Source organism: Bemisia tabaci, chromosome 1, assembly GCF_918797505.1.
Source record: "Bemisia tabaci chromosome 1, PGI_BMITA_v3".
Classification (NCBI taxonomy): domain Eukaryota; kingdom Metazoa; phylum Arthropoda; class Insecta; order Hemiptera; family Aleyrodidae; genus Bemisia; species Bemisia tabaci.
The window spans coordinates 56,529,715-56,550,905 of NC_092793.1; the positions used below are offsets into that span (position 1 = coordinate 56,529,715).

General features: G+C 39.6%; 1 protein-coding gene across 2 annotated transcripts in view; it reads left to right on the plus strand.

The window, feature by feature from the left end:
- Nucleotides 1-21,191, plus strand: part of Rbp6 (RNA-binding protein 6) — a 243,401-nt gene that overhangs the window by 102,364 nt on the left and 119,846 nt on the right. For both annotated transcript variants that reach the window (XM_019060155.2, XM_019060156.2), the window contains 2 exons: nt 1,780-1,864; nt 13,453-13,494. In XM_019060155.2, coding sequence (XP_018915700.1) covers nt 1,780-1,864; nt 13,453-13,494 — 127 coding nt within the window. The remainder of the gene's footprint in view (nt 1-1,779; nt 1,865-13,452; nt 13,495-21,191) is intronic.

The window sequence follows — 21,191 nt, forward strand, 5'->3', positions numbered from 1 at the left end:
TTGTTCGTTTGAAATTTTACGGCGGGTATCATGGTCGCGGATGATTCTTATTGGGCATCTCGTACATCGACTATTTAACCTAAAACATTTTGTGAGTTTCAAGCACCAGTCAAGATATATTGAATCAATTAATTTTGGCCGTAAAACAACCTTAAATAATTCTGAACTGGTCCGCCTTTCGAAGTTGGAACCGCTCTCTCGGTCTAAATTAGGTTTTGATTTTATACAAACTTATATTATGCAAGGAAAATTTCATCGGAATTAGTGCCACACTTGCAAAATTTACATGTCATTTATCTTTTCATTTGCCAGTCCCATCATTAATCGTAATTTATAATTCAAGCCGAGAACATTGATAAAAAGGCCAGTGAGTACCATTATTCCATCGATAATGGATTTTTATCGACTGGAATGACTAGAACGGCGGGATGAGAGAACAGGGTGAGCATTAGTTTGAAGTACGTTTCCTTCTTCAATTCGTAGACCCTTTCAAACAGGTCAAGTTTGTTACAAAAAAGCGAAGGAATCGTTAATTTTTAAGCAAGAATTGCTTTTAAACAGGCCAAAAAGTGAAAATTTCTACGAAAAAAATCGTCCAAGAGTATAGATGACGTTAGTCGGGGACGATGAACGTGGCTTCACCTCAATTCTACCTGCCGACGAGTGGGTGTGGTTGCGCAAGTTCATATCTAAAGGTCAAATCGGAAAGTGCTTTCAAGGGGAAAAGTGATGACCACTCTTATACTCCCCACCAACTAATTAGAGCGTAGAATTCGAGATTAAAATCTGTAAATAGCAACCGTGCTAGCCTAGTAAAGCCCAAAGCCTAGAATGATACCCGTCACTGCCATGTTGATGCGGACAATGGGCGACGCCATGCCATTTCTTACCCGGATTTAAAGTCCTCTCATATGGATTGAAAAAAGAGACGATCGAAGAGAGATTGAAAGTTACTTTCCTCAATTGGTACTTAAATTTTACTTAGTTGTAAAGTTATCTTTCCGCTCGGGTCTGAAAGCCTTGATGAAATGTTACCACTTGGAGAACGGCGAGAACTTGTCGCTTCCGATTTAAGATTCGGACTCTGCTCAAAATTCTGATGAGAATTTGCCCACGCACTACGCTGATATCTCAATTTTACATGCATGTCATTTATGACGTCGCGTGAAAATATTTTCAATTGATTATCGATGTTTCCGCCAATTGAAGCTACGATAAAGTATCGATTATTAGGGTGTTCATTGCGGAACACCCTGTTTATCGATCCTTTTCCATAGTTTTAAAATGAAAGATCAATCGATGTATCGCAAAACACGCCACGCCTTCGCAATTGAAATCCGTGCAGATCAAGTCGCATCGCAATTTCGTGCAGAATTTGAATCGGCGATCAGATGCACAATATTTCCGCATCAATTGCAAAAATCGACTGGACCACTGGAAATCAAAATTCAGGCGATAAATGACGCGTTCCTCAGGGTCATCAATTGTTCAAATCAACTTGGGCATAGCAGATGTCATCTAGGAGGAGGACCAGGTTCAGGATTGAATCAGTAAAATTGTTCATTTTAGAGTTTCATACTGTATTTTACGCTTTAATTAGTTGCCGGAGAAATCAATATTTTACGCTAAAAATAAATACCGGCAAGATAGAATCCGTTAGCAAAACGGAGAGGAGGGGCGTGTTCTCGGTCGAGCATAAATAGTGGTGTCATCACCAATACATTTTAGCCCTAAATAGGACCATTCTTTGCTTATTAACAACTTTTTGTCTGTTCACAGGGGTTTCGGTTTTGTTACGTTTGCCGAAGCGAGTAGTGTTGAAAAAGTATTATCACAAGCAATACATGAACTAGACGGAAAAAAGGTAAGAGCAACTAGATTAATAATCGTGAATTCGCTGATCATCTCCAGCCCAAATTTATTTTGTACTTACTTAGTTTCCACTTTAACGCGTCCTAAATAAGATTACTCTATGGACCATTTGACGACTTTAATGATTATTTAAGAAACTGAATGTCCGGACCTTATAAAGAGGAAGGATGAATCGAATTACCCGTCTTTTGGATGTATGAGTAGGTGGGGAGAAGGGGGAGGGGGTCTCTTTTCTTTGGTTCCTGTGTCGGCCCAACAGAATAAGTCTTCGTGGGGTTATATTGTGTTTTCGAGACCGCTCATAATTGGGGCAGGTTTTTGAGCCTGTAACGGAGGAAGAGGGAAGTGCACGCCACTGCGTGACGTCAGACCTGCTAAAATTGGCACGCATTCAAAATTTTCTGGAAATCCTTCAATAGTTTGAATAAGAACAGCATTCATAAATGCAGATTGTTTCCGTAAAAGGGAGACTCTAATAAAATGCAAAGTCAGTCTAGAGGGGTTGTAGATCTGCGTGGAGGGGTCCAAAATTTCCAGTTTCAGCGTGGCGTTGTTGATGAATTCGTGAAATAATGAGTTGCTCCTCATTACGCGTATTTCACAAATGTGCGTTTTATGATGGGCCTCTAAGAGTCTCTTGACAGACCCCCTCGAACGTTTTAATCTCAGCTTTGGTTTGGAATCAACCCAACGCACGGGCCTCGATTCCCGTTAACTTCGCAGTTCAACCGGTTCAGTGCGCAAGGAGTGTTAGAAGCGGTTTTGCGAAAATCGCAATTTTTCTCCTCGCCATCTTAGAAAAAATTATATTTTATATTTTTTCACCTTCTCTGCAATATCACCATTTGCCGAAACTCAATTGCTGTTTTGCCCATCCCGGTGGCTCATCACAGTAGTGGTTTTTTCCTGCTGGTTTCTTTCTGTTGTCTTTACTTCCCTAGGGGACGGGTTGCCTCTTTCACGGAAAAAAGTTCGGAACGCGAGGGGGGATTTAAACTTTGTGCGCTCTGATCTTCAAAAAGTTTTCCTCTTACTCTATAAGCAGATCGAAAGCAACGAAACCCTGAGGAGTCATTGTATAAATATTAAATAAGGGTAGTTGATTTTTTCGAAACATTCCGAGAAAGAATCGGATTTTATAGTTTTACTATCAGTATGCGAGTAAATGATCTGAGTATTCTTAGGTCATGCATAAATCTCGGAAAATGTCCGTTTGTAAATCTCTGCTTTGAATTTTCTTTCCTCCTCACACTGAAAAAAGTCACTTGGATCCAGAGTCCGGACTCTGAAATTTGACAAGAAAAAGCACTCTTAACTCAATAGGATTTTTGGTTGAATCTAAAGGAAATCCGCTTAAATGAAGAGGCTTAGCCCTCGATTCAAGCAAAAATCCGATTGAATCAAGAGAATTGTCGTTATACTTTTCGCGCCGACCAGTGACCGCACTGTGTTTAGCTCAATGCTTGAAGTATTCCGGCACTCTTGTAGGCGCTAATCTGCTCTTGCCGCCGCACACTGTGGTATTGGACCTGAAAAGCTGGCCAAAACTATTTATCACCAGATATCGCCGAGTTTTAAAAATATTTTACAATCAGTACTTCTTCTTAAGTCATAATATGCACAATTTAACCACCTAACACATCATATGACAATTTGCGGAGAGTTTATAAAGAGGGTGCAAGAAGCCCTCCAAAAAGCCTTTAAAAGGACGCAAAGTATCTGACTAAAGCGGTGTATTTAGACGAGTTTCTCCTTCACCTATGGTCTACTTTTTGAAATAGGGACTTTCTAATACCTCATTTATGGTTTTTTTTTAAAAACAGCATAAGTCACTTCAAAATTTTTGACGAAACAGCCGATCTCTCACATTGAGGAGTAATTGTACATTTCTCAAAAAAATTAATATGAATCATTCTAGATATTAGATTTTTGATAGTTTTGAATCAAAATTAGTGCTAGTATGAAAGTGCCGGGACCTCCGTATGATGATTTGAGGTTAAATTATAAGATGAAAATGAGTTTTATCATAATAAGAACGATTGTAAGGGCAGAAAGCACCTGTGAAAATGATTCATTTTGATGGGTTCCTTCCTAACCCATGGTCCACATCTCAAAGTGAGGGCACTTCACTGCGAAATTCGTAACAAAACCACATATCTCACTTTTACGAGGCTTCAAATGTGCCTCTCAGCGTAATTTCATGGTGCCAGAGGGCCACTTTCAAAGCCCCACCCCGCGGCCGCATGGACTCAAATTTGTCTGTAAAAGTGCCGCCGCCAGCGACCGCACTGTGTTTAGCGATATGCATGAAGTATTCCTGCACTTCTGTGGGCGCTAATATGCTTTTGGCGCCATCCGGCGGCTGCGCCATATTTGGCGAGATTAGGAACGATCTTACAGCATTAGATTTGAAAGAATTTTGTCAAATTTTTCAAGAGTGACTTTGAACCCAAGACTTTTTTTTTTCCAGTGCAGCTTCTATCGCTCCCTTTTCCACATTTTGTTTTTTCGAGAATTCCACTGAACCAGTTTTAGTGCACCAGCAGCAACCATTAAAACGATGTTTACACAAACGAGGGTGAGAAATTCAATAAAAGCCCATCACTCATCGTTCAACGCGCGGTGACTCCATGTTTGATGGAAATTTGATCTTGTTGACGCACGGTTTGAAGCCTTGCTTTAATCAATAGCGTAACATATACGGTTGGGTCCGGATGAGTATTGAAAGGATCTTCGAGGACTCCAGGAATGTAGGACGAGAAAGGAAGTCACGGAGGGAAATCTGAAAAACGAAAAAATTTGATTGATTTTATCGCGGGTCGGTGGCATGCGGCGCGGCGGGGCGAGAAAGGGCGGTGCGGTGTCGCAGCAGAATTCAATTAGTTTTAATAACGCTACCCGACGTGCAGTGCACCGCATAGCGTTTAAAGGGGGTGCGGGGAGTGGAAGGTTTCACACGAGGGGACCTACGAGATTAATTTGATAATTAAGGACGGCACTTTACAAACTTGTGAGGAAAAAAAAGAAAAAAAAAAGCAATAATGGGCTACTAAACAAGGTCTGAACCGGAAAAAGCCACATGTTTTCCCCTCAAAATCTTATATGCAGATAACGATTCACACAATGGTATGTTTGGAAATCAACTCTTGAACGAGATACAAATATTCTCAACAGAATTCAAATGAAAATTAAATCATACCTATGACTTTGTTTGTATATGTTTGTCATCTAATCAATGATAACTGGAACCATTTATATCTTGTTTAGGAGTGCATATCTAGACTTTTCTTCGGTTTTGTAATCTGTTTCCCTCGTAAAATTTTAAAGAGAAATCATGTTGCCTAGGGCTTCAAAACATACTTTGTCTAAAGGCCTATTAGTTGTACGTAAAAAAATAGATCAGATAAAATTGTGGCTTTTAGTTTTTTTGCTCTCACCTGAAAGTATTAGATGTGGGGTGACAGAAATAAGTACGTGCTGAGCGCCGGGCCTCGAGACTCAGGCCACAAATGCCACAAATAAAAAGAAAAAAGATGAAAATGATAAATTCAAGCGAGTTTTTTTTTCAGAAATATGCAAGGCTTGTGTAAATATTTGACCCAGTTCCCATATAAACTTAAACTTTAGTTTTTTTTTCACATCGTTGTGCAAATAACACTGAGCACAATGGAAGAAGTTAGTGTCCCTCCAAACAGTTATCAAAGAATTTCAAACATCACAAATTCGTATCATACTCATAAAAAAATCAAACAAGTTAGACTATAGAAACAAATCTTTGGATAGAAGATAGCACTACAATAGTAAAGGCGTTCTATATCTATCGAATGTTCAAGTGTTCAGGAAGCAATTAAATAAATATTCACCATAATCTTGAGATTTATTTATTCAACAGTGCATACATACATGCCGCCAAATGACGGCTATGATGCATGTCAAAAAGCAGGCTGTGTTAAAAGATTAAGAAGAACAATCACCTATAAGAACTCTTTTGAATCTTATGCATTTCCTACTAAACAGAACGTTTTCAATTGATAGAAAATTGCTACTAAATTTAAAGGGACCATACTACATTAGTTGTACTAAAAAAATAAGAATCAGATAAAATTGTGGCTTTTAGTTTTTTTGCTCTCACCTGAAAGTATTAGTGTGTGTGCCAGTGAAGCGGTGTTCTTTGCGATGTATCGATCGATCTACCATTTAAACCATTGAAAATGATCGACAAACAGGGTGTTCGCAAAGAACACCTCATTACTCGATTTTTACTAAAGCTTCAAATGGAGAAATATTGATAATCGATCAAACACGCCTCGTCACTGTATATGAGATGTGCTTGTGAGTAATGAATCACAAATTAAAAAGATTAAGTTGAAAATCTATTTAGCCCTTTTATTCGAAACAAATTTAATTAGTTTAAAAATCGGAAACACATGATGATTACAGATACGAATTATCAATTGGAAAATTAAACCAGTCTAGAATTGGGACAATACGGGTTAATTGGTGTAGATATCTCTCAAAAGAACGTGCTACAAACAAGGGGGGGGGGGGGAGGTGCCATAAAACAAAGGGTTGGTTCCAACATACGGGTGTTGGAGAACGTTCACAAAACGAAAATGTTTATGTATTATTGTTAGGATATAATTGAATTATTATTTAAGATATGGCAACATCATTATCAGTCGACAGTACAATATGGAATGAATCACTGAAAGATACACACCTAACCTAGCGCTAATAATATTAGCTGCATGTTTTAAAATAACATTCTATCATGGAGTATAATGTATAGGGTTCATGCTATATGGTGAATGGTTACTTCGTCCACAGCAAGCTTTGAGTAACATTTTTGGAAAATAACTGGGATTTGACCTAAAAACGGTAATAAGTTGAACAGTTCTGCGAAAAAAGAATGAAATACGTCAAAGATAAGCTTACCATGATCGCATCAAGTGCTACATGACAAAGAAAAAACGTTATAGCAATATTAACAAACGAAAATAGAGAAAAATAGAGTAGCTTTTCGCTGCATAAAATGGTGAATCCACCTATAAAGCAAAGCAGGGTCTTACCATAATAGCATGGTACAACGGTAAGTCCAGAGTCGAAAAATACTCCGGAAAGAGCGTCCGCTACGCATAGCGTGGTGTATTCAATTTTTGTACTGATTTCATCAACAATACTTGTGTTTGAATGAACAATGCATTAAGTTTAAGAAAATGCGCAATCCACTCAAAATATTTCAAAAACTGCTGACATGGAGTTTCGACATTACAACCGTCACAGGTCCTTTTTGTTCGTTAAGCAACCGCGAGGGGCAGTCAAAATCGCTAGAAAACGTACAATACCGTTGAGTGAAGTGTTCAACAACAAACCCTCGGTTCAAAGTAATCAAGTTGAATTTTTAGTTTTTTGGAGGTCGAATCGGATAGTTTTCTTAGAATTGCCGGTATGCTTTTCGCGCCGACCAGTGACCGCACTGTGTTTAGCGCAATGCTTGAAGTATTCCTGCACTCTTGTAGGCGCTAATATGCTCTTGCCGCCGACCGACGACCGTACTGTGTTCAGCGATATGCATGAAGTATTCCTGCACTTCTGTGGGCGGTAATACGCTTTTGGCGCCAACCGGCGGCTGCACCTTGTTTGGCGAGATTAGGAACGATCTTACAGCATTAGATTTGAAAGAAACACTAGAAACAAAAGAGAGATAACAAGTTAGAAAAATGCCTGAGTAAAATTGATGAAATGGTTCACGCAGAGTGCAGATACAAAAATTCGAATAGAAGGTCTATCGAAAATTAAATGAAAACAAGAAGCAGAAGTAAATGCGAGTAAATTTTCACCCACGAAAAAGTCCAGACAGTGCTGCTATTTTATTTGATCAAAGCTTCCGAGGATTACCGGAATGAATTCTGATTTCCAAAAGTTTTGAGAAAAATTCCAATTTATTCAATAGTACTTGGAAAAATTCCAAAATACGCCCGGGTCAGTTCAGAAGATCGTCAAATTGGATCTAAAAAATTGTATCATATTTGGTTTAATCATTCGGTCAAACTGACGAAAAACCCAAAAAATCCGAGAAAATTCCGAAAATAGCAGGAAAATTCCGAGTGAAGTTCCGAGAAATTGCAAAAGCTCCGTAATTCGGAATTATTTCCGGGAAATGGCAGCACTGAGTCAGGAGTCGAAAAAATCTCCGGAAAGAGCGTCGGCTACGCATAGCGCGGTAAAGGCTCAAAAAATAAGGGCGCAATTCAGCCGCGTTTCTAACGGGCAAACGTCGAGTCTGTAGTGGACAGCCGAGCCGTATGCATAGGCGGAGAAAGGAGACGGAGTGCCGAAAAAAAAGGCCGAAGAAAAATGAGGAAGCGCAGAAGACTGATGACAAAAGCTGACATAATTGGCGGAAATAATTAGACGAGGAGGAGTTTAAGAGAGGGGACGAGGGAGGGGGGACGAGGGACCGCGCCCCCCGGTGCAGAGAGGCTTGTGATCAAATTATCCAGCGTGACGCTTGCGCCTACTTTTTTGCGAGTCCGCTTCTTTATTAGTTATGCTGCGGTCATTAAACGCAGCTGTGCAGTTGAGCAGTTGAGAGTACCTCTACACTGTTAGCATTACAGTCTCTATTATATAATCTATGCTCTAATAATGGTTTCTACGCCCACGCTCGCGACCGCGGCTCTTCTTCTTCTTTTCAGCCCCCCCCCCCCCTCCCCCCGTTTTCATGCCTCCGCAGCATGGACCCGGACCCTGAATCTTTATCGATACAGTTTTCATCTAATCGCTTCTCTAATCTATTTCCTCTAATATCTTTCCTCGACACGTGTCTCTGACCGGACAGCTGCGAGGAAAACTGCCGTGTTAAGGAAAAACCTCGTTTGAGCCTTCAGACGTTGCCGAGTTTCCTCCGATAAAAATCGAATTTACTGGGGATATTGAGAATATTATTTTGTAAAATTTTCGGACAATTTTGTGCGCAATTTAATCTAAATACCTGAAAATTTCAAGGAAAAATGTGCATGAATGTTGTCAAAAATACATATTTTATCAAGGAAAATTTTGCAACTCTGGAAGGTTCGTAAGGCGTTTTTCCTCGGCACGGCAGAAAAGCGAATGATTGCTTCAAATTTGAGTGGATAGTTTGAACCGCATTAAGCAGAAAGTAACGAAGCCACATCAGCTACTGTCCAATTTAACTGGTCAATGTAATTTTTTTCATTAAAATGGTTGTTCAGATCTTTGTGCAAATTTCAGTGAATTTTCTGCATAGTACAAGACAAATTCTCTAAAATTTTCAAAGGAATACGCACAAACGTTCTCCTGTAAAAAATGAAGTTGCCCAGTTAAATTTGGCAATAGATGATGTGGCCTGGTTCCTTTTTGTTAAACGCAGCTAAGTTTGGAGGTTTATTTAACGCCATATCAGTTTGCCTTCAATTTGTAGTGTAGGCAACGCAAGCACCCGCGTGGTCGAATAGTGGTATCATCGTGAAATGACACGCTCATTTGAGACGCAAAAAATAAGAGCTCTTTACCAAACGGGAAGAGGTTCATTTAGCGCCTTGTCAGTTTGCCTTCAATTCTTAATGTAGGCAACACAAGCTCCTGCGTGGTTGAATAGTGGTATCATCTCGTCCGTTTGTTCTACAAGATGCTCCTACTGGCGGTGAGGTACCGTTTAGGTTTTTGTGTTGATTAAGTGGGCAGCTTTTTTAATCTTCATTTTATTTTATTTTATTACTTCTTAATGTTTGTCAGATGTGAGAGGAAGAGCAAAGTTATGTGAGACAAAAGGAAGACGAAGAAAATTAAAAACGGAATTTACGTTAAAGATGCGGGAACAAAGATGGTCTCATCAGGCGGAGGAAATTGGGACGATCATTTCAATGGGCCTCTGAAAGGGCCAAAGTACAGAGGAGGAGAAGGGGAAGGAAGAAAGACGCCCCACGCTTAAAGACAGGTGGCTCTTTCCCAGCTACACTCCAGGAATTCCCTTTATACGCCGTGAGCGTGTAATACCTGTAAACGTATGCATTTGTTTTTAGCTGGGTAATCCTATCATGTGCACATGAAAGCATGCATAATACACAACGACGTAAGCTACAATGCTCGCAAGTCTTTTTCCCCCCTTTGCCCCGCGTGGTCCCCATAATTCCCTTCAAACATTTTCACTTCGACTACACCTAAGTACTTAGATAGTTTCGCACTACTGTATCAGAAAAAGAATTCACTTTTTTGAACTCCAGAAGCCAGGCTCCTAAACTCATATCGTTCCGTAGACATTTAAGGGAAAGACCGAAGGACGTGTGAGATTTTAAAAATTGATGAATAGATTATATAAATTCAGTCGATCCAATAATCCTATTCAAAGTTTATCGATCACAGGGTGTGAACCAAACGCATAACGGAAATTACTTCCTTACATTGCAGAACTTCATGGTGCCGCCCTTCCTCTCAGTGTTTCTGTCGATCGTTGGGTTCCTTTCTTTTAAATTTATTTGAAGCCATATTTATCTATCGAATCTGCCTTGTAGCGAATCGTTTGAGTTCTAAATCATCTCAAAAACTACAATGACGTTTCTTGTTTCTTGATACACAAACCAAAGTTGTAGAACCTTCACACGTCGCAAATAGTTTTGTAAAAACATTCTGTATGAAAAAACCAACGTGATCACATTAAAAAACGTTTGTAAGCTACGATTCTTGCGGTCCCACGTTAATATCCCTCTGTCGATGAAATACTGTTCATAATCGGAGTGAACCTCTACAATGAGTTGACAAACATCCAGTCTCTATAGAAATAAATTAACAAATTATTTTCATGTTGACAATGTTAAATACAAATCCAGTCCAGTCGTTTCATAATCGGGTTTGCATGGACCTGCAACCCTTCTTTTCAGAGGAGGTACGCACATAGAGACCTACATACAGAGAAATTTCATCACAGAAGTTTGGTTAATACATTAAGTAAAGCACAAAATAACCCTAGCCTTTGGTTTACAATTTCAGAAGAAAATTTCAGCTAGTTTTCTTGAAGAAATTGAATGAAAAACGAGTGGTGAATACGAACGTCGCAATCGGAGGAATATATCTCCCCAGTCTCTCCATTGTTCTCTGCGCTAATTTCACCGCAAACCGTACCAAAATCAACACAAAATTTGTGTTGGTTTGTGCCTCACCTCCTATATTAACCAAAAGTAACGCAAAAACACAAATATTTTTATCAGTAAGCTCGCCTTTTCTTATAGACAATGAGCAGGGCTTATCAAAATTTCCGAAGTTTTTGGCAATCGGTACTCGTAGGCTAGAGACCCAGCCTCAGCTGCAGAATTTGTGATAATGCAACATGACATTTGACACAAATGTAGAATCTTTGAGCACGCTCGCGTTCAATAAGAACTCATCCTTGCAAAGAAATTAATTTCGTTTTCTGTGGACTAACTTCTTAAATGTGGTAATAAATTACTACAGCTACATTCATTAATCATTTAAAAGAGAGACGGGCGGAAGGGGAAGGATGTAAGTGAGGCGGTGAGGGGGAAATATTATAATCAGAATGGAATAAAAATGAATGGGAATGCTTCTTCTTCTTCTCCTCAATTTTCCCTTCCTTTTCCTCAAAACACTTTGTGTCTTGTCATTTGGTTACGATTTATGTCACAGCAACGACAGTATTGATTAATTAAGCGAGCGGAATCAAAATTTTAGATTTCCCTTATTTTACACAGAGTCTCGCTGCAGGAACGATCGCCGGCGAGCGTCCTGCAGCTTTCGTACTTTGTTATTACCGATAAAAGCTTGTAAAACTCCGAACTGGTTCGCGAGAGAAAATAAACCGCGAGGTGAAAAAGGGGAGCGAACTAATACAAATCGGAATCTGAGCGGAACCGCGCATTCTCACAAATTAAAAACTTTTCTGAGCCGCCGTAATTTTTGCTCGAGTCCTAAGAATATTAAAATGGTCTCTCACGGTGACATTTGGGAAAAATGTCCCTCCTTTTTTTCATTCCCGGGGCTTTAATTTGGAGCCATTCTGAAATGTTTCCTCTTGTTCATAATATTCGTTCGCAAGATTCGTCCATCAATCAGCAACTTTACATGAACGAAAGTTTGTTTCGTCTGCAGAGATCTCGCTCGTCTGAATGCGTTTAGCTATAATTTTTTAGATGGTGCCGCCGAAGGACAGGGAGGGGAGGGGCTCGAGGCGATGGCAAAGCTCGTTCCCCTGAAACCCATTAACAAGAATGTGAAGCTTTCGGGAAGTTTGTGCTTTTTCCACGGCGGAAAGTTAAATTTGAAATCAGCACTTTCATAAATACCCTCTAACTTAGTGAAACTTTGTGAAGCGTTTCTTTGATGATTTTGACGAGGCCAACCCGTGTTTATGATATCATTCACCCTCGGAGAAGTTTCTTTGCAAGCATACTGTTAAAAATGCATCTTTGACTCAAACCATCCTCAATTTGGGAACTGGGTCGCGCCCTGACGACAGAGTCGAGCCGCGGCGAGAATGGTGGGAAAGTTAAGTGTCAATTGACCGAGAATGTGCGTCGCTTGACTCGAAAATGAGTCTATTGACTTTAACTTTACTCTTCTGCATCGTGTGTGAAAAGTGAACCGTTGTAAACACCTCAATGGAGGCGTTTGCGTATTTCATGGGTCGTTTGACTTCATTGAGTATAGTCACTCGACACTTGGCATGTGTCGCATTTAAACTTTTCTATTAATACATTTCGCAACGATAAAATAAAGCTAAGAACACAATAAAACAGTAGATAAAGAAGATTGTGAAAATATCATTAAGAGTAGCGGGAGAAATGCAACTTTTTGTAAAACTGAGATCAACTTTTCGGTTTGTAATCCAATGTGGTTAAGCATCTTTCAAGTCCATCGATATCCTCCAAGTCTCTGTCGGTGTGCCGGTCATAAGTGTAGGCAAAAAGCTCCAAGAATTCTCTCGCGGACACCGTTTACATTGACACCTCTTATTCTTTGCCAACGTGCCGAGTCAATTGCAGGTCACCCATGTGCACCAGGGTTCGTTGTAATTTAACCGTGGGTGAATGCCGTTTTTCAGTCTTGGTAGGTTGAGCTAAAGACGTAGTGTGTGAACATCTTCCATGCATAATGGAAAAGCCACTCTCTTTTTAGCCTGCAATAAAAAGAAAACTGAATGTAATCGAGTATTAAAATGTGTCAGCCTGACCTAACGTAAATCTAAGTCCTAAGTAATGCATAGTAAAGGATACTATGCTATGTTTCAATGTAACCCTAACCGCGGAAATCAAAATACGTTTTTTGCTTAGTTTATACTATCCTTATGACCAGGACCTTAATTCATTCCTTCCCAATACTACTTCCTTTCATACGTATAACTGCATTTTATTTTTTACTGCCAAAATTTCTTTCCGAGCCCTCCCTGTTCTGAATCTATATGTGCAAATGCTCGTTTCCTCTTTAGAGGAAATTCGTTTTAATGCCTAATTTAGATGGATGATTTCTGTAAAAGTACCTATATACCGTTCTGTACCTTGAGCTTAACGTCCATGACTTCATACCGTTCTTTCGTTTTTATTTCAGATTGATCCCAAAGTAGCGTTTCCTAGGAGAGCACACCCAAAGGTAAGCTTGCACTTATTAAATTTCCGCTTTATAAGGCTTGTCCCTTATCAAAAGGCCACTGAACAAGACTTAAACTGGAAAAAAGGCGCATGTTTTTTCCTCCAAACCAACCTAATTCGTTGAAAACGATTCACCCAACAGGACGTTTGGAAATCAACTCCTGAACGAGATTTTAAAAAGTATTTTCAACAAAACTCAAATAGAAGTCAGATTCTACATATTACGTAATTTGTATTTATTCGATAATTATTTCAAACACTCATATCTTGCTTAGGAGCTGATCTGCAGAATTCTTGTTGTATCATTCGGTTTCCTTGGGAGATTTAGAAGAGGGAGCATGTCTTGCAGTGCTTTCATATAACTTGTCCAGTGGCCCATCGTTTTAGCCATTTTTATTGTGCATTTGTGTAATCGCCGTTTGGCGAGTAGATCCATGGCAGTGGCGATTTTGCAAGTTGGCAACGCTGTTGTTCCTCCTTTTAAATCTATTCAAAATATCGATTTCAAGTGAGGCAAGCTGTCTCACCAAGAATCGATTGTTTTTCTTACATTCAAATGGAGGAGAAACAGATTTGCCAACTTTCCAACTTCCACTGATCCGCAAATGTTCCCAACCACACAAATCGATGAATTTCGGAGTTTGCTTATTGCCACTTGGCAAACACCGAATTTCTAGCTGGAACAGCAATGCTATTCGCCGAACATAAAAATAATGAGAGGAAACACATCACCCTCAAACATTCTCGCCATAAACAGCGATTGGCTATACTGCCGTGCTTAGCAAGAACGCCGTAAATCCATCAAGATTTTCCCTCGTTTTTTGGAACTTAACACTTCATAAAATAAAAACTGTTTTACCCATGCACCTCAAATTTTCAGGTTAAGTTCGTGACAGTATTTGCGAAAGAATTCCGTAAAAACATTGTCCCAGGGTACACAAGTTTTTCTGCTATGATCCATTGTTTCCAAAAAATGTGAAATGGTGTTTACAGCGTTTTTGCGTTGCAAGGCAGTATAGCCAACGTTTCACATTTTATTTAGTAAATTGAATAAAACGTGGAACATTTGGCTAGTGGTGAGGATAATGTCTGGAAATGTCGACCAGGAAAGGTGAACTAGTTGGTTGAGTAAAGTTCGGCGAACGGCGCGCAGTGTGGAGCCGGCTTAAAGTTCGTCGTTGAGACGAATAAGCGCTAGCGAGGGGGCAGGGGTGTTCAAAAGTTGAATTGACATTTATAGAACCTGACCGAAAATGCAGCTCAATATCTCAATTTTTGCCGTCCAATTTTCCAAGCTCGTCCCCGACCCGACTCGCATAATTCGAAGTGAAACTCGGTGCTTTTTTAAAGTTCTCTCCTGCGTCGTGGAAACTCTGTTATTTTTTTCAGGAAATCCGGCAGCCGAGCTGGCACCACTTCTCAGCTCCAGATCGGTGCCCCCGCACCCCTATATTCACTCGGTCCCCTCTTTCTCTCGCGACCCCTTCTTTTGTCACCCTAATTTATCTACCTCCGAAACTTTCTCATTTATTAATTTCATCGTGACTTCCGCCTTTTATTCGCGATTTCTTCTCCGGATTCACGGTCTCTCTCGATAAATTTCAAGTGTTTCCAAATGCCAGCCAGTCGTGGCCTCCCCATCAATTCGGAATTTGTTGTTCGATTTTTTCAAATGTTTCAAATTCACTCTAAAGCTTTTAAGAATCAAGGTTACTTAGGAAAGTTACGAGATCGAGGAAACGCACAGAAAAGGAAGGAAACATTCCATCCGGAATGTCCATAAAGAAATCTAAGTATAGAATCTAAAATTCCCTCTTGTTAATGTGTTTTTGTCTTTTTCGATGGGTAGAAGTCAGTCCTATTTTTTAAACATTGAAATGGTAATCCAAAAGAAGAAATAAAACGGGGACGAAAATGTTGAAGAACTTTGGTGCTGCTGTAATAAAACTTAACTTTTAGTTTCAAACTGAACCACTTCTAGCCACCGCAATTTGCCTCTCCTTTCTTTTTGGAGAACCAGTTCCTTCATGGATTCCAAAAACGCGGCCAAATGAAGCAGCTAACAGTACAGGTTATTCAAGAAATATGTTTTTAACTGTCACTGTATGGCGGTCTTGACTTCGAGGATGTGTGCTTCGGTGTCAAACAGGTTTGGGATTAAGCTTCGTGCTTCATATTTCTCACTTTTTAACGTGGGAGTTTAATGACAAAAGCCACAATACGTCGCTCCTCTGGCGTAAGGGCGCATCCCGATTTTCACATGAGCCCCAGAATGCATTGATTTATACGCAAAACAGGGTTCACACGGAACTTGAGATACATGTGACCTGTACGCTGCCGTGCTAAGGAAAAACGCTGTATGAGCATTCGAATATTGCCAAATTTCCTTTCAGAAAAGATCTATTTTTGAAAAAAAATTATGAATATTCTTCCTCAAAATTTTCAGACTTTTTAGATACAATTTCGAATAAAATCTTCCGAAAAATCGGAGGAGAAATATTCACAAATTTTCCTGGAAATTCGTTGTTTTTTGGAGGGAATTTGGCAACGCCTTATGGCTCATACGGCGTTCTTCCTTAGCACGGCATTACGGTTCGCCGAGTCTGGTTCCAATCGTCCATAGTGCATTTGCTGTGGACGAACGCTGGATATGCTTTTTGAATTTCTAAATTAATTCAAACTTTTTTGTTGTCTCTTCTAGAATATTCTCTGCGAATAACATAATAATATATCTAATCATTTATTTTTTGGACTAAAGTAAAATAGACGCGAGGTTATTTTTTGAAATACGGCAAAGCAGGTACTTGTGTTTCTGGTGTTACCATCAATATGCAACTAGACGATCTATCCTCGTGCCGTAAGTCAGAAACATGCAGCGTTTCGATTGCCTCCCATAATCTCTTCAGTTCTTGACGCAGGTTAAATCCTACAACTTGTGGTGAGTGAGGACATACCAACGCAAAACAATACTTCAAGCTCCGAATTGACTATCGTTAGATAGATTTTTCAAAACTCTAAGATCGCAGTTAAATTGCTCTGAATCTCTATTCTGGACACATTTGATGTATTGAAATCAAATAGACCGCATTCGAATGCATCGCAACTAAACGGGATCATCAGGATATCTTTGAATCGATCGGGATGAATTTTGAATTATTTTGAAAATATTCCACTAATCAGGATCAGCTCAAGTAGCTAAGTAGTGGGATGGCTCTGAATAGTGCTCTAGGTAAATTGAAATAAACCGAACAAAATAGGCAATATCGTCGGCTGGTGTAATCAGTACAGCCATCAGAATGATTTGGCCCATTGCGTGACTGGTCGGTATGTGGACCCGGAAATTCGGGTATGAATCGAAATAAGTTGAGAATTCCATTGAAAATTAGAAAAATTCGGTCAGCATCGAGGTGAGGCTGATTTCGTTGATAAATCCTGAAATTTCATCCGGGAATTAGGTTTTGGAAAAATTCACGTTTATCTCGCTTCATAATTTTTGACGGACCCAACAAACAATGCGGGAACCCAGCAGCAGATGTCGTCCTCCTGAGGTTCATCCTTCAATGTAGCTGCATAGGCAACAAACTTACCGAGGAACACGGCCAGTCTACTCGAAAAACTTCAGTTATCCTGTCGCATGATTCGTCTGAATCATTGAACAATACGTTACTCTGTTTCTAGATATTGAGTCCGCCTTCAACATCAACGCATAGGCAAAAAATCTACCACCAGGGAGCGCAATATACCTTTAGTTTTTTTCACATTTTTCATTCCCTTTAGCAACTTTTGAAGGAATTGAAGCTCGATTTTATTTTCAATGTAGCCATATGATTACCAATTATATATGACAACTTTAAGAGTGAATCATTCGCACTTGAATCTACCGATTCCGGCAAATTATTTGAATCATATTTTATCTTTTTTGTCGTCCAGGCAAATACATATTTTTATGTTACGCCTAACGAACATACGTACACTGTTCAAGTGCTTTGATTTGCCTTACTGAGCTTTTCTCCGGTATCATGGGCCTTCCTTAAACTTCCAATTGAAGTGTAATTTTACCACTTTAACTAGCAAACTGAAATCTGAAAATTATCCTCTCGTATAACGAACGAATTCTTGCGATCGTGGTTTTTTTATATAAAAATAAAAAAAAAACTTAGTTTTCTTTCTCCCATCTCATTTTTTCTACTCCCTGCACTCTCAGCTTTTTCTCTACGCTGTAAGGATTTTTAAGCGATGAATTATAATTTAAATTATTGATAGGTGCCGGAGGAAGATGATTCGAGGACTTAACGTATTACGCAGTGTCTCGCGCACTTATTATCACAGTATAAAAAGAGACCACCATCCTTATGCACATATTGTATTCATGATCTGGCCTCTCGCTCGCGGGCCGTGAAAACCTTTTGTTTTTACACAATGCATTTCGCGTAAGCAAAAAGTAAACGAAGATCTGTGCGAGTAGTTTTTTTCCAGTCTCAAACAGAATTTAGATTGACTACTCTCGGAAACAACCGTCCAAAACATCTCATGATACCGCACTACCTTATTAAAAAAAGAAAGAAGTGCCTTCAAATCCCGGATGCTATTTTTTCCTGGCTTAAGTGCAATTCTGCAGGACACTTTCCCCCTTTTTGTAATAATCTCCCTGCAACAATCTAGCGGAAGCAACCGGAGTGGCTACGGCCGTGGAGTTCAAACCGAATTAAAACTCTGCCTTCTTTTAACAAATTGAATTCATTTTCTCATCATTTTCACCGACTCTCGGAGTCCCTCTCGCTTCTTTCCCTCTTCCTTGCTTTCATTCAGCAATCTGAGAATTAAATATTTCCTAGGGATACTTTTTAGTGATGCAATTATCTAGTCGGCGTTTCGGGACACAACCCTTATCTCCGCATGACAGCTTTTGACTCAACGAAACGTCGAAGAGTTTCTTCTCTTTAACGAACGCCCAGAAACATTTGAACTTGCACAAATTCACACCGTTTTCCCCCGGCGCGGACTGAGAAAGAAACAGAATGAAAATACTTAGAAAACAAGGCTGGATACTGATGATTGTCTAGACATTTTACACTCACGTATTTTATTTTTATTTTTTTATCTTTATATTTTTTTTTTTTTTGGACGTTGATTTTTGTTTTTTGGACGTTTGATTTTCCAAAATTGTAAGCTCTCAGGCCTTACGGGCAGTTAACTCAAAAAATAAAAGGCCAAACAAGACATTTAAAATAGCTCGGTGAGCCTAGTCTAAGTGGACTGCATTTTGAAATTTGGAACTATAAATTGTGGCTCATCTGAAAAAAACACTTATATGCATGGGGAAACTAATGGCACATACGTTGTTTTTAAACCGGACCTGATTCATAGTTCCTTATTGCAAAATATTGTCCAAAAGTAAGTCGCATCTTCAAGTTCAACTACGTTATACTTTCCTGAAATTGTGAGTCCATATCCATAAGTACCCCTCGAGGTTATCGGTGAGAACAAGATACGCTTACTTGCGAGATTCTGATTCCTTGCTGATTTTTAAGTATCCTTGATACAACGGGTATACCGGTATAATATACTCTCATAGGTAGTTCTATTATAAGTAATTTGGCTCTCTTTTTAGGAAGATAGAAGGCGCTGTGACACAGAAACCTCCCTCCGTTCGAGTATACCCTGGTAAAAATTGGCGATAGGAGCTGCGTTTCAAAATACCATAGGAGTTCTTATAGCCGACTAAAGAAGGTTATTGAAAATCATATAGCTGGCTGTAGAAAGCGGAGCAAATCATATGGCCGCGCTGTACGAAGCTATAAAAAAGTATACAGTCGGGCTATAGTTCCTATCGCCGGGCTTTACACTTTATCGCCATTGGCTATAAAAGGCTATAAGAAATTGTGTAGGAATTCGTGTGCTTTGGAAAACATTAAGTTTGATACGGAACTACCTTAATATTTACAAAACACACATTATATTTCCCTTTAAAACATATTGTTTTTTCATCAATTAAAATGAGATGGTCCATACAGAGTGTGCAAACATTTCAAAATCATGAGTTGAAAAACGCTGACTCCGCGAGATTAAATATTAGAGCCTAACACAAAGCGGAGCGGCGACGCATTGGCGCCTACAAACCTAACAGGGACACTTCACGCATTGCGCGGCGACGCACTGGCGCCTACAAACCTAACAGGGATACTTCACGCATTGCGCAATGCGTGAAGTATCCCTGTTAGGTTTGTAGGCGCCAATGCGCCTTTCGCGCTCTCTGCCCGCCCGCCGCGCCGCAGCGTGCCACGGCGTCTGAAGCATCTATTTCACACCAGAGGTATTGCGCAATATCATAAAAAATTGAAGGCGCTCCAACATATTAAGAATGACAGGCATCCTTCAAAAGTACGGAGCTTTCCTCGCAAAAAAAATCAAGATACTACGGCACAAAAAGAGATCGGTAGTCCAAAAACTAACTAAGTCCTAGTATCCGTATTTATTAACGTTTAGCATAAACTTTATCGTCTGGCTGCCACTTAATCGCCATCGACTATTAAAGGCTATAAGAAATTGTACAGCCGGCTACAGAAGCTATTGGAAATCTTACAGCCGGCTTTAGGTCTATAGTATTTTGGAACACACATTCTACTGCCAATTTTTACCAGGGTAGTTCCGTTTTGTCTTATAGTGAGATCATAAGCTAGTCTCCTTGATACCCTTGACAATATTTTTAGTCCCATATGCCGTATTTCAACATGAATATACTCACAATCTATCGACAATTCGTGTTTTTTGGTCTCTAAAATTATTTTAACTGAAATGGTCCAATACCTACACGCCCCAGAACAAAGACACTATTCATATCAAGACACAATTCGACGGCATAAGTCCGCGATCACATATCTCATTTGCGGTGTCTGAAAATCTCCGCCTTTATGTTATTTTTTTGAAGGAGAACAAATTGACATCATTCCCTAAAGTTTTTGCAGAATTTTCCAAGAAAAATCTCGGCAGTTTTAAAGAATTGCCGTTGAGTAGTTTTCCGTTTAAAAAATAAAATATAACAGGAAGTCTGCGACGTCCCAAACCGAGTTATGTGATCGCCTCGCCGAATGGAGAATTTGCAGGTGTCTGAAATTTGATGAATTTTATGTGAAAGTGGAAACTCCTGAGTGTACTGAGCATGAGGATACCCTTGGTTCAAAAATTGAGCAATTTTTGAAGGAGATACGACAAAATGATCTAACCTGCCAAAATACATGTGGTTAAATGGGAAATGCCGCCAGATGACGTCACTAGGTGGTGCACTTGCTCACCTTTAAATCAATTTTTGACTATTTCCCATTTCAGAGAAAAATTACAAAAAATACTGCGAAATCAGCTCTTTAGGCACTCTCAGATGAGGCAATAAAAAATTTGCGTGCAAATTCTCCATTGCAATAATTTTTCGAGACCATTCGTAAAGTTCCCATCCCTTTCTGATAAAATTTTAGGAATATTCTTGTGATGGGTCTGTTTTAAACCGTTAAAAACAATTTGGAAGATCCGACCCCGGCTAGCCGACGTCCTAAGCCTATACGATTTGTTTGCTCTTCTTTCCTTCTATATTCTCTTCCTCTGCCACCCCTTCGGAGACCCGCAACCCAGATAAACCTGAATGTATGAAAATCAAAATACGTTGATGCTTCAAATGCCACGGAAAGGAGGGGAACATAACTTACC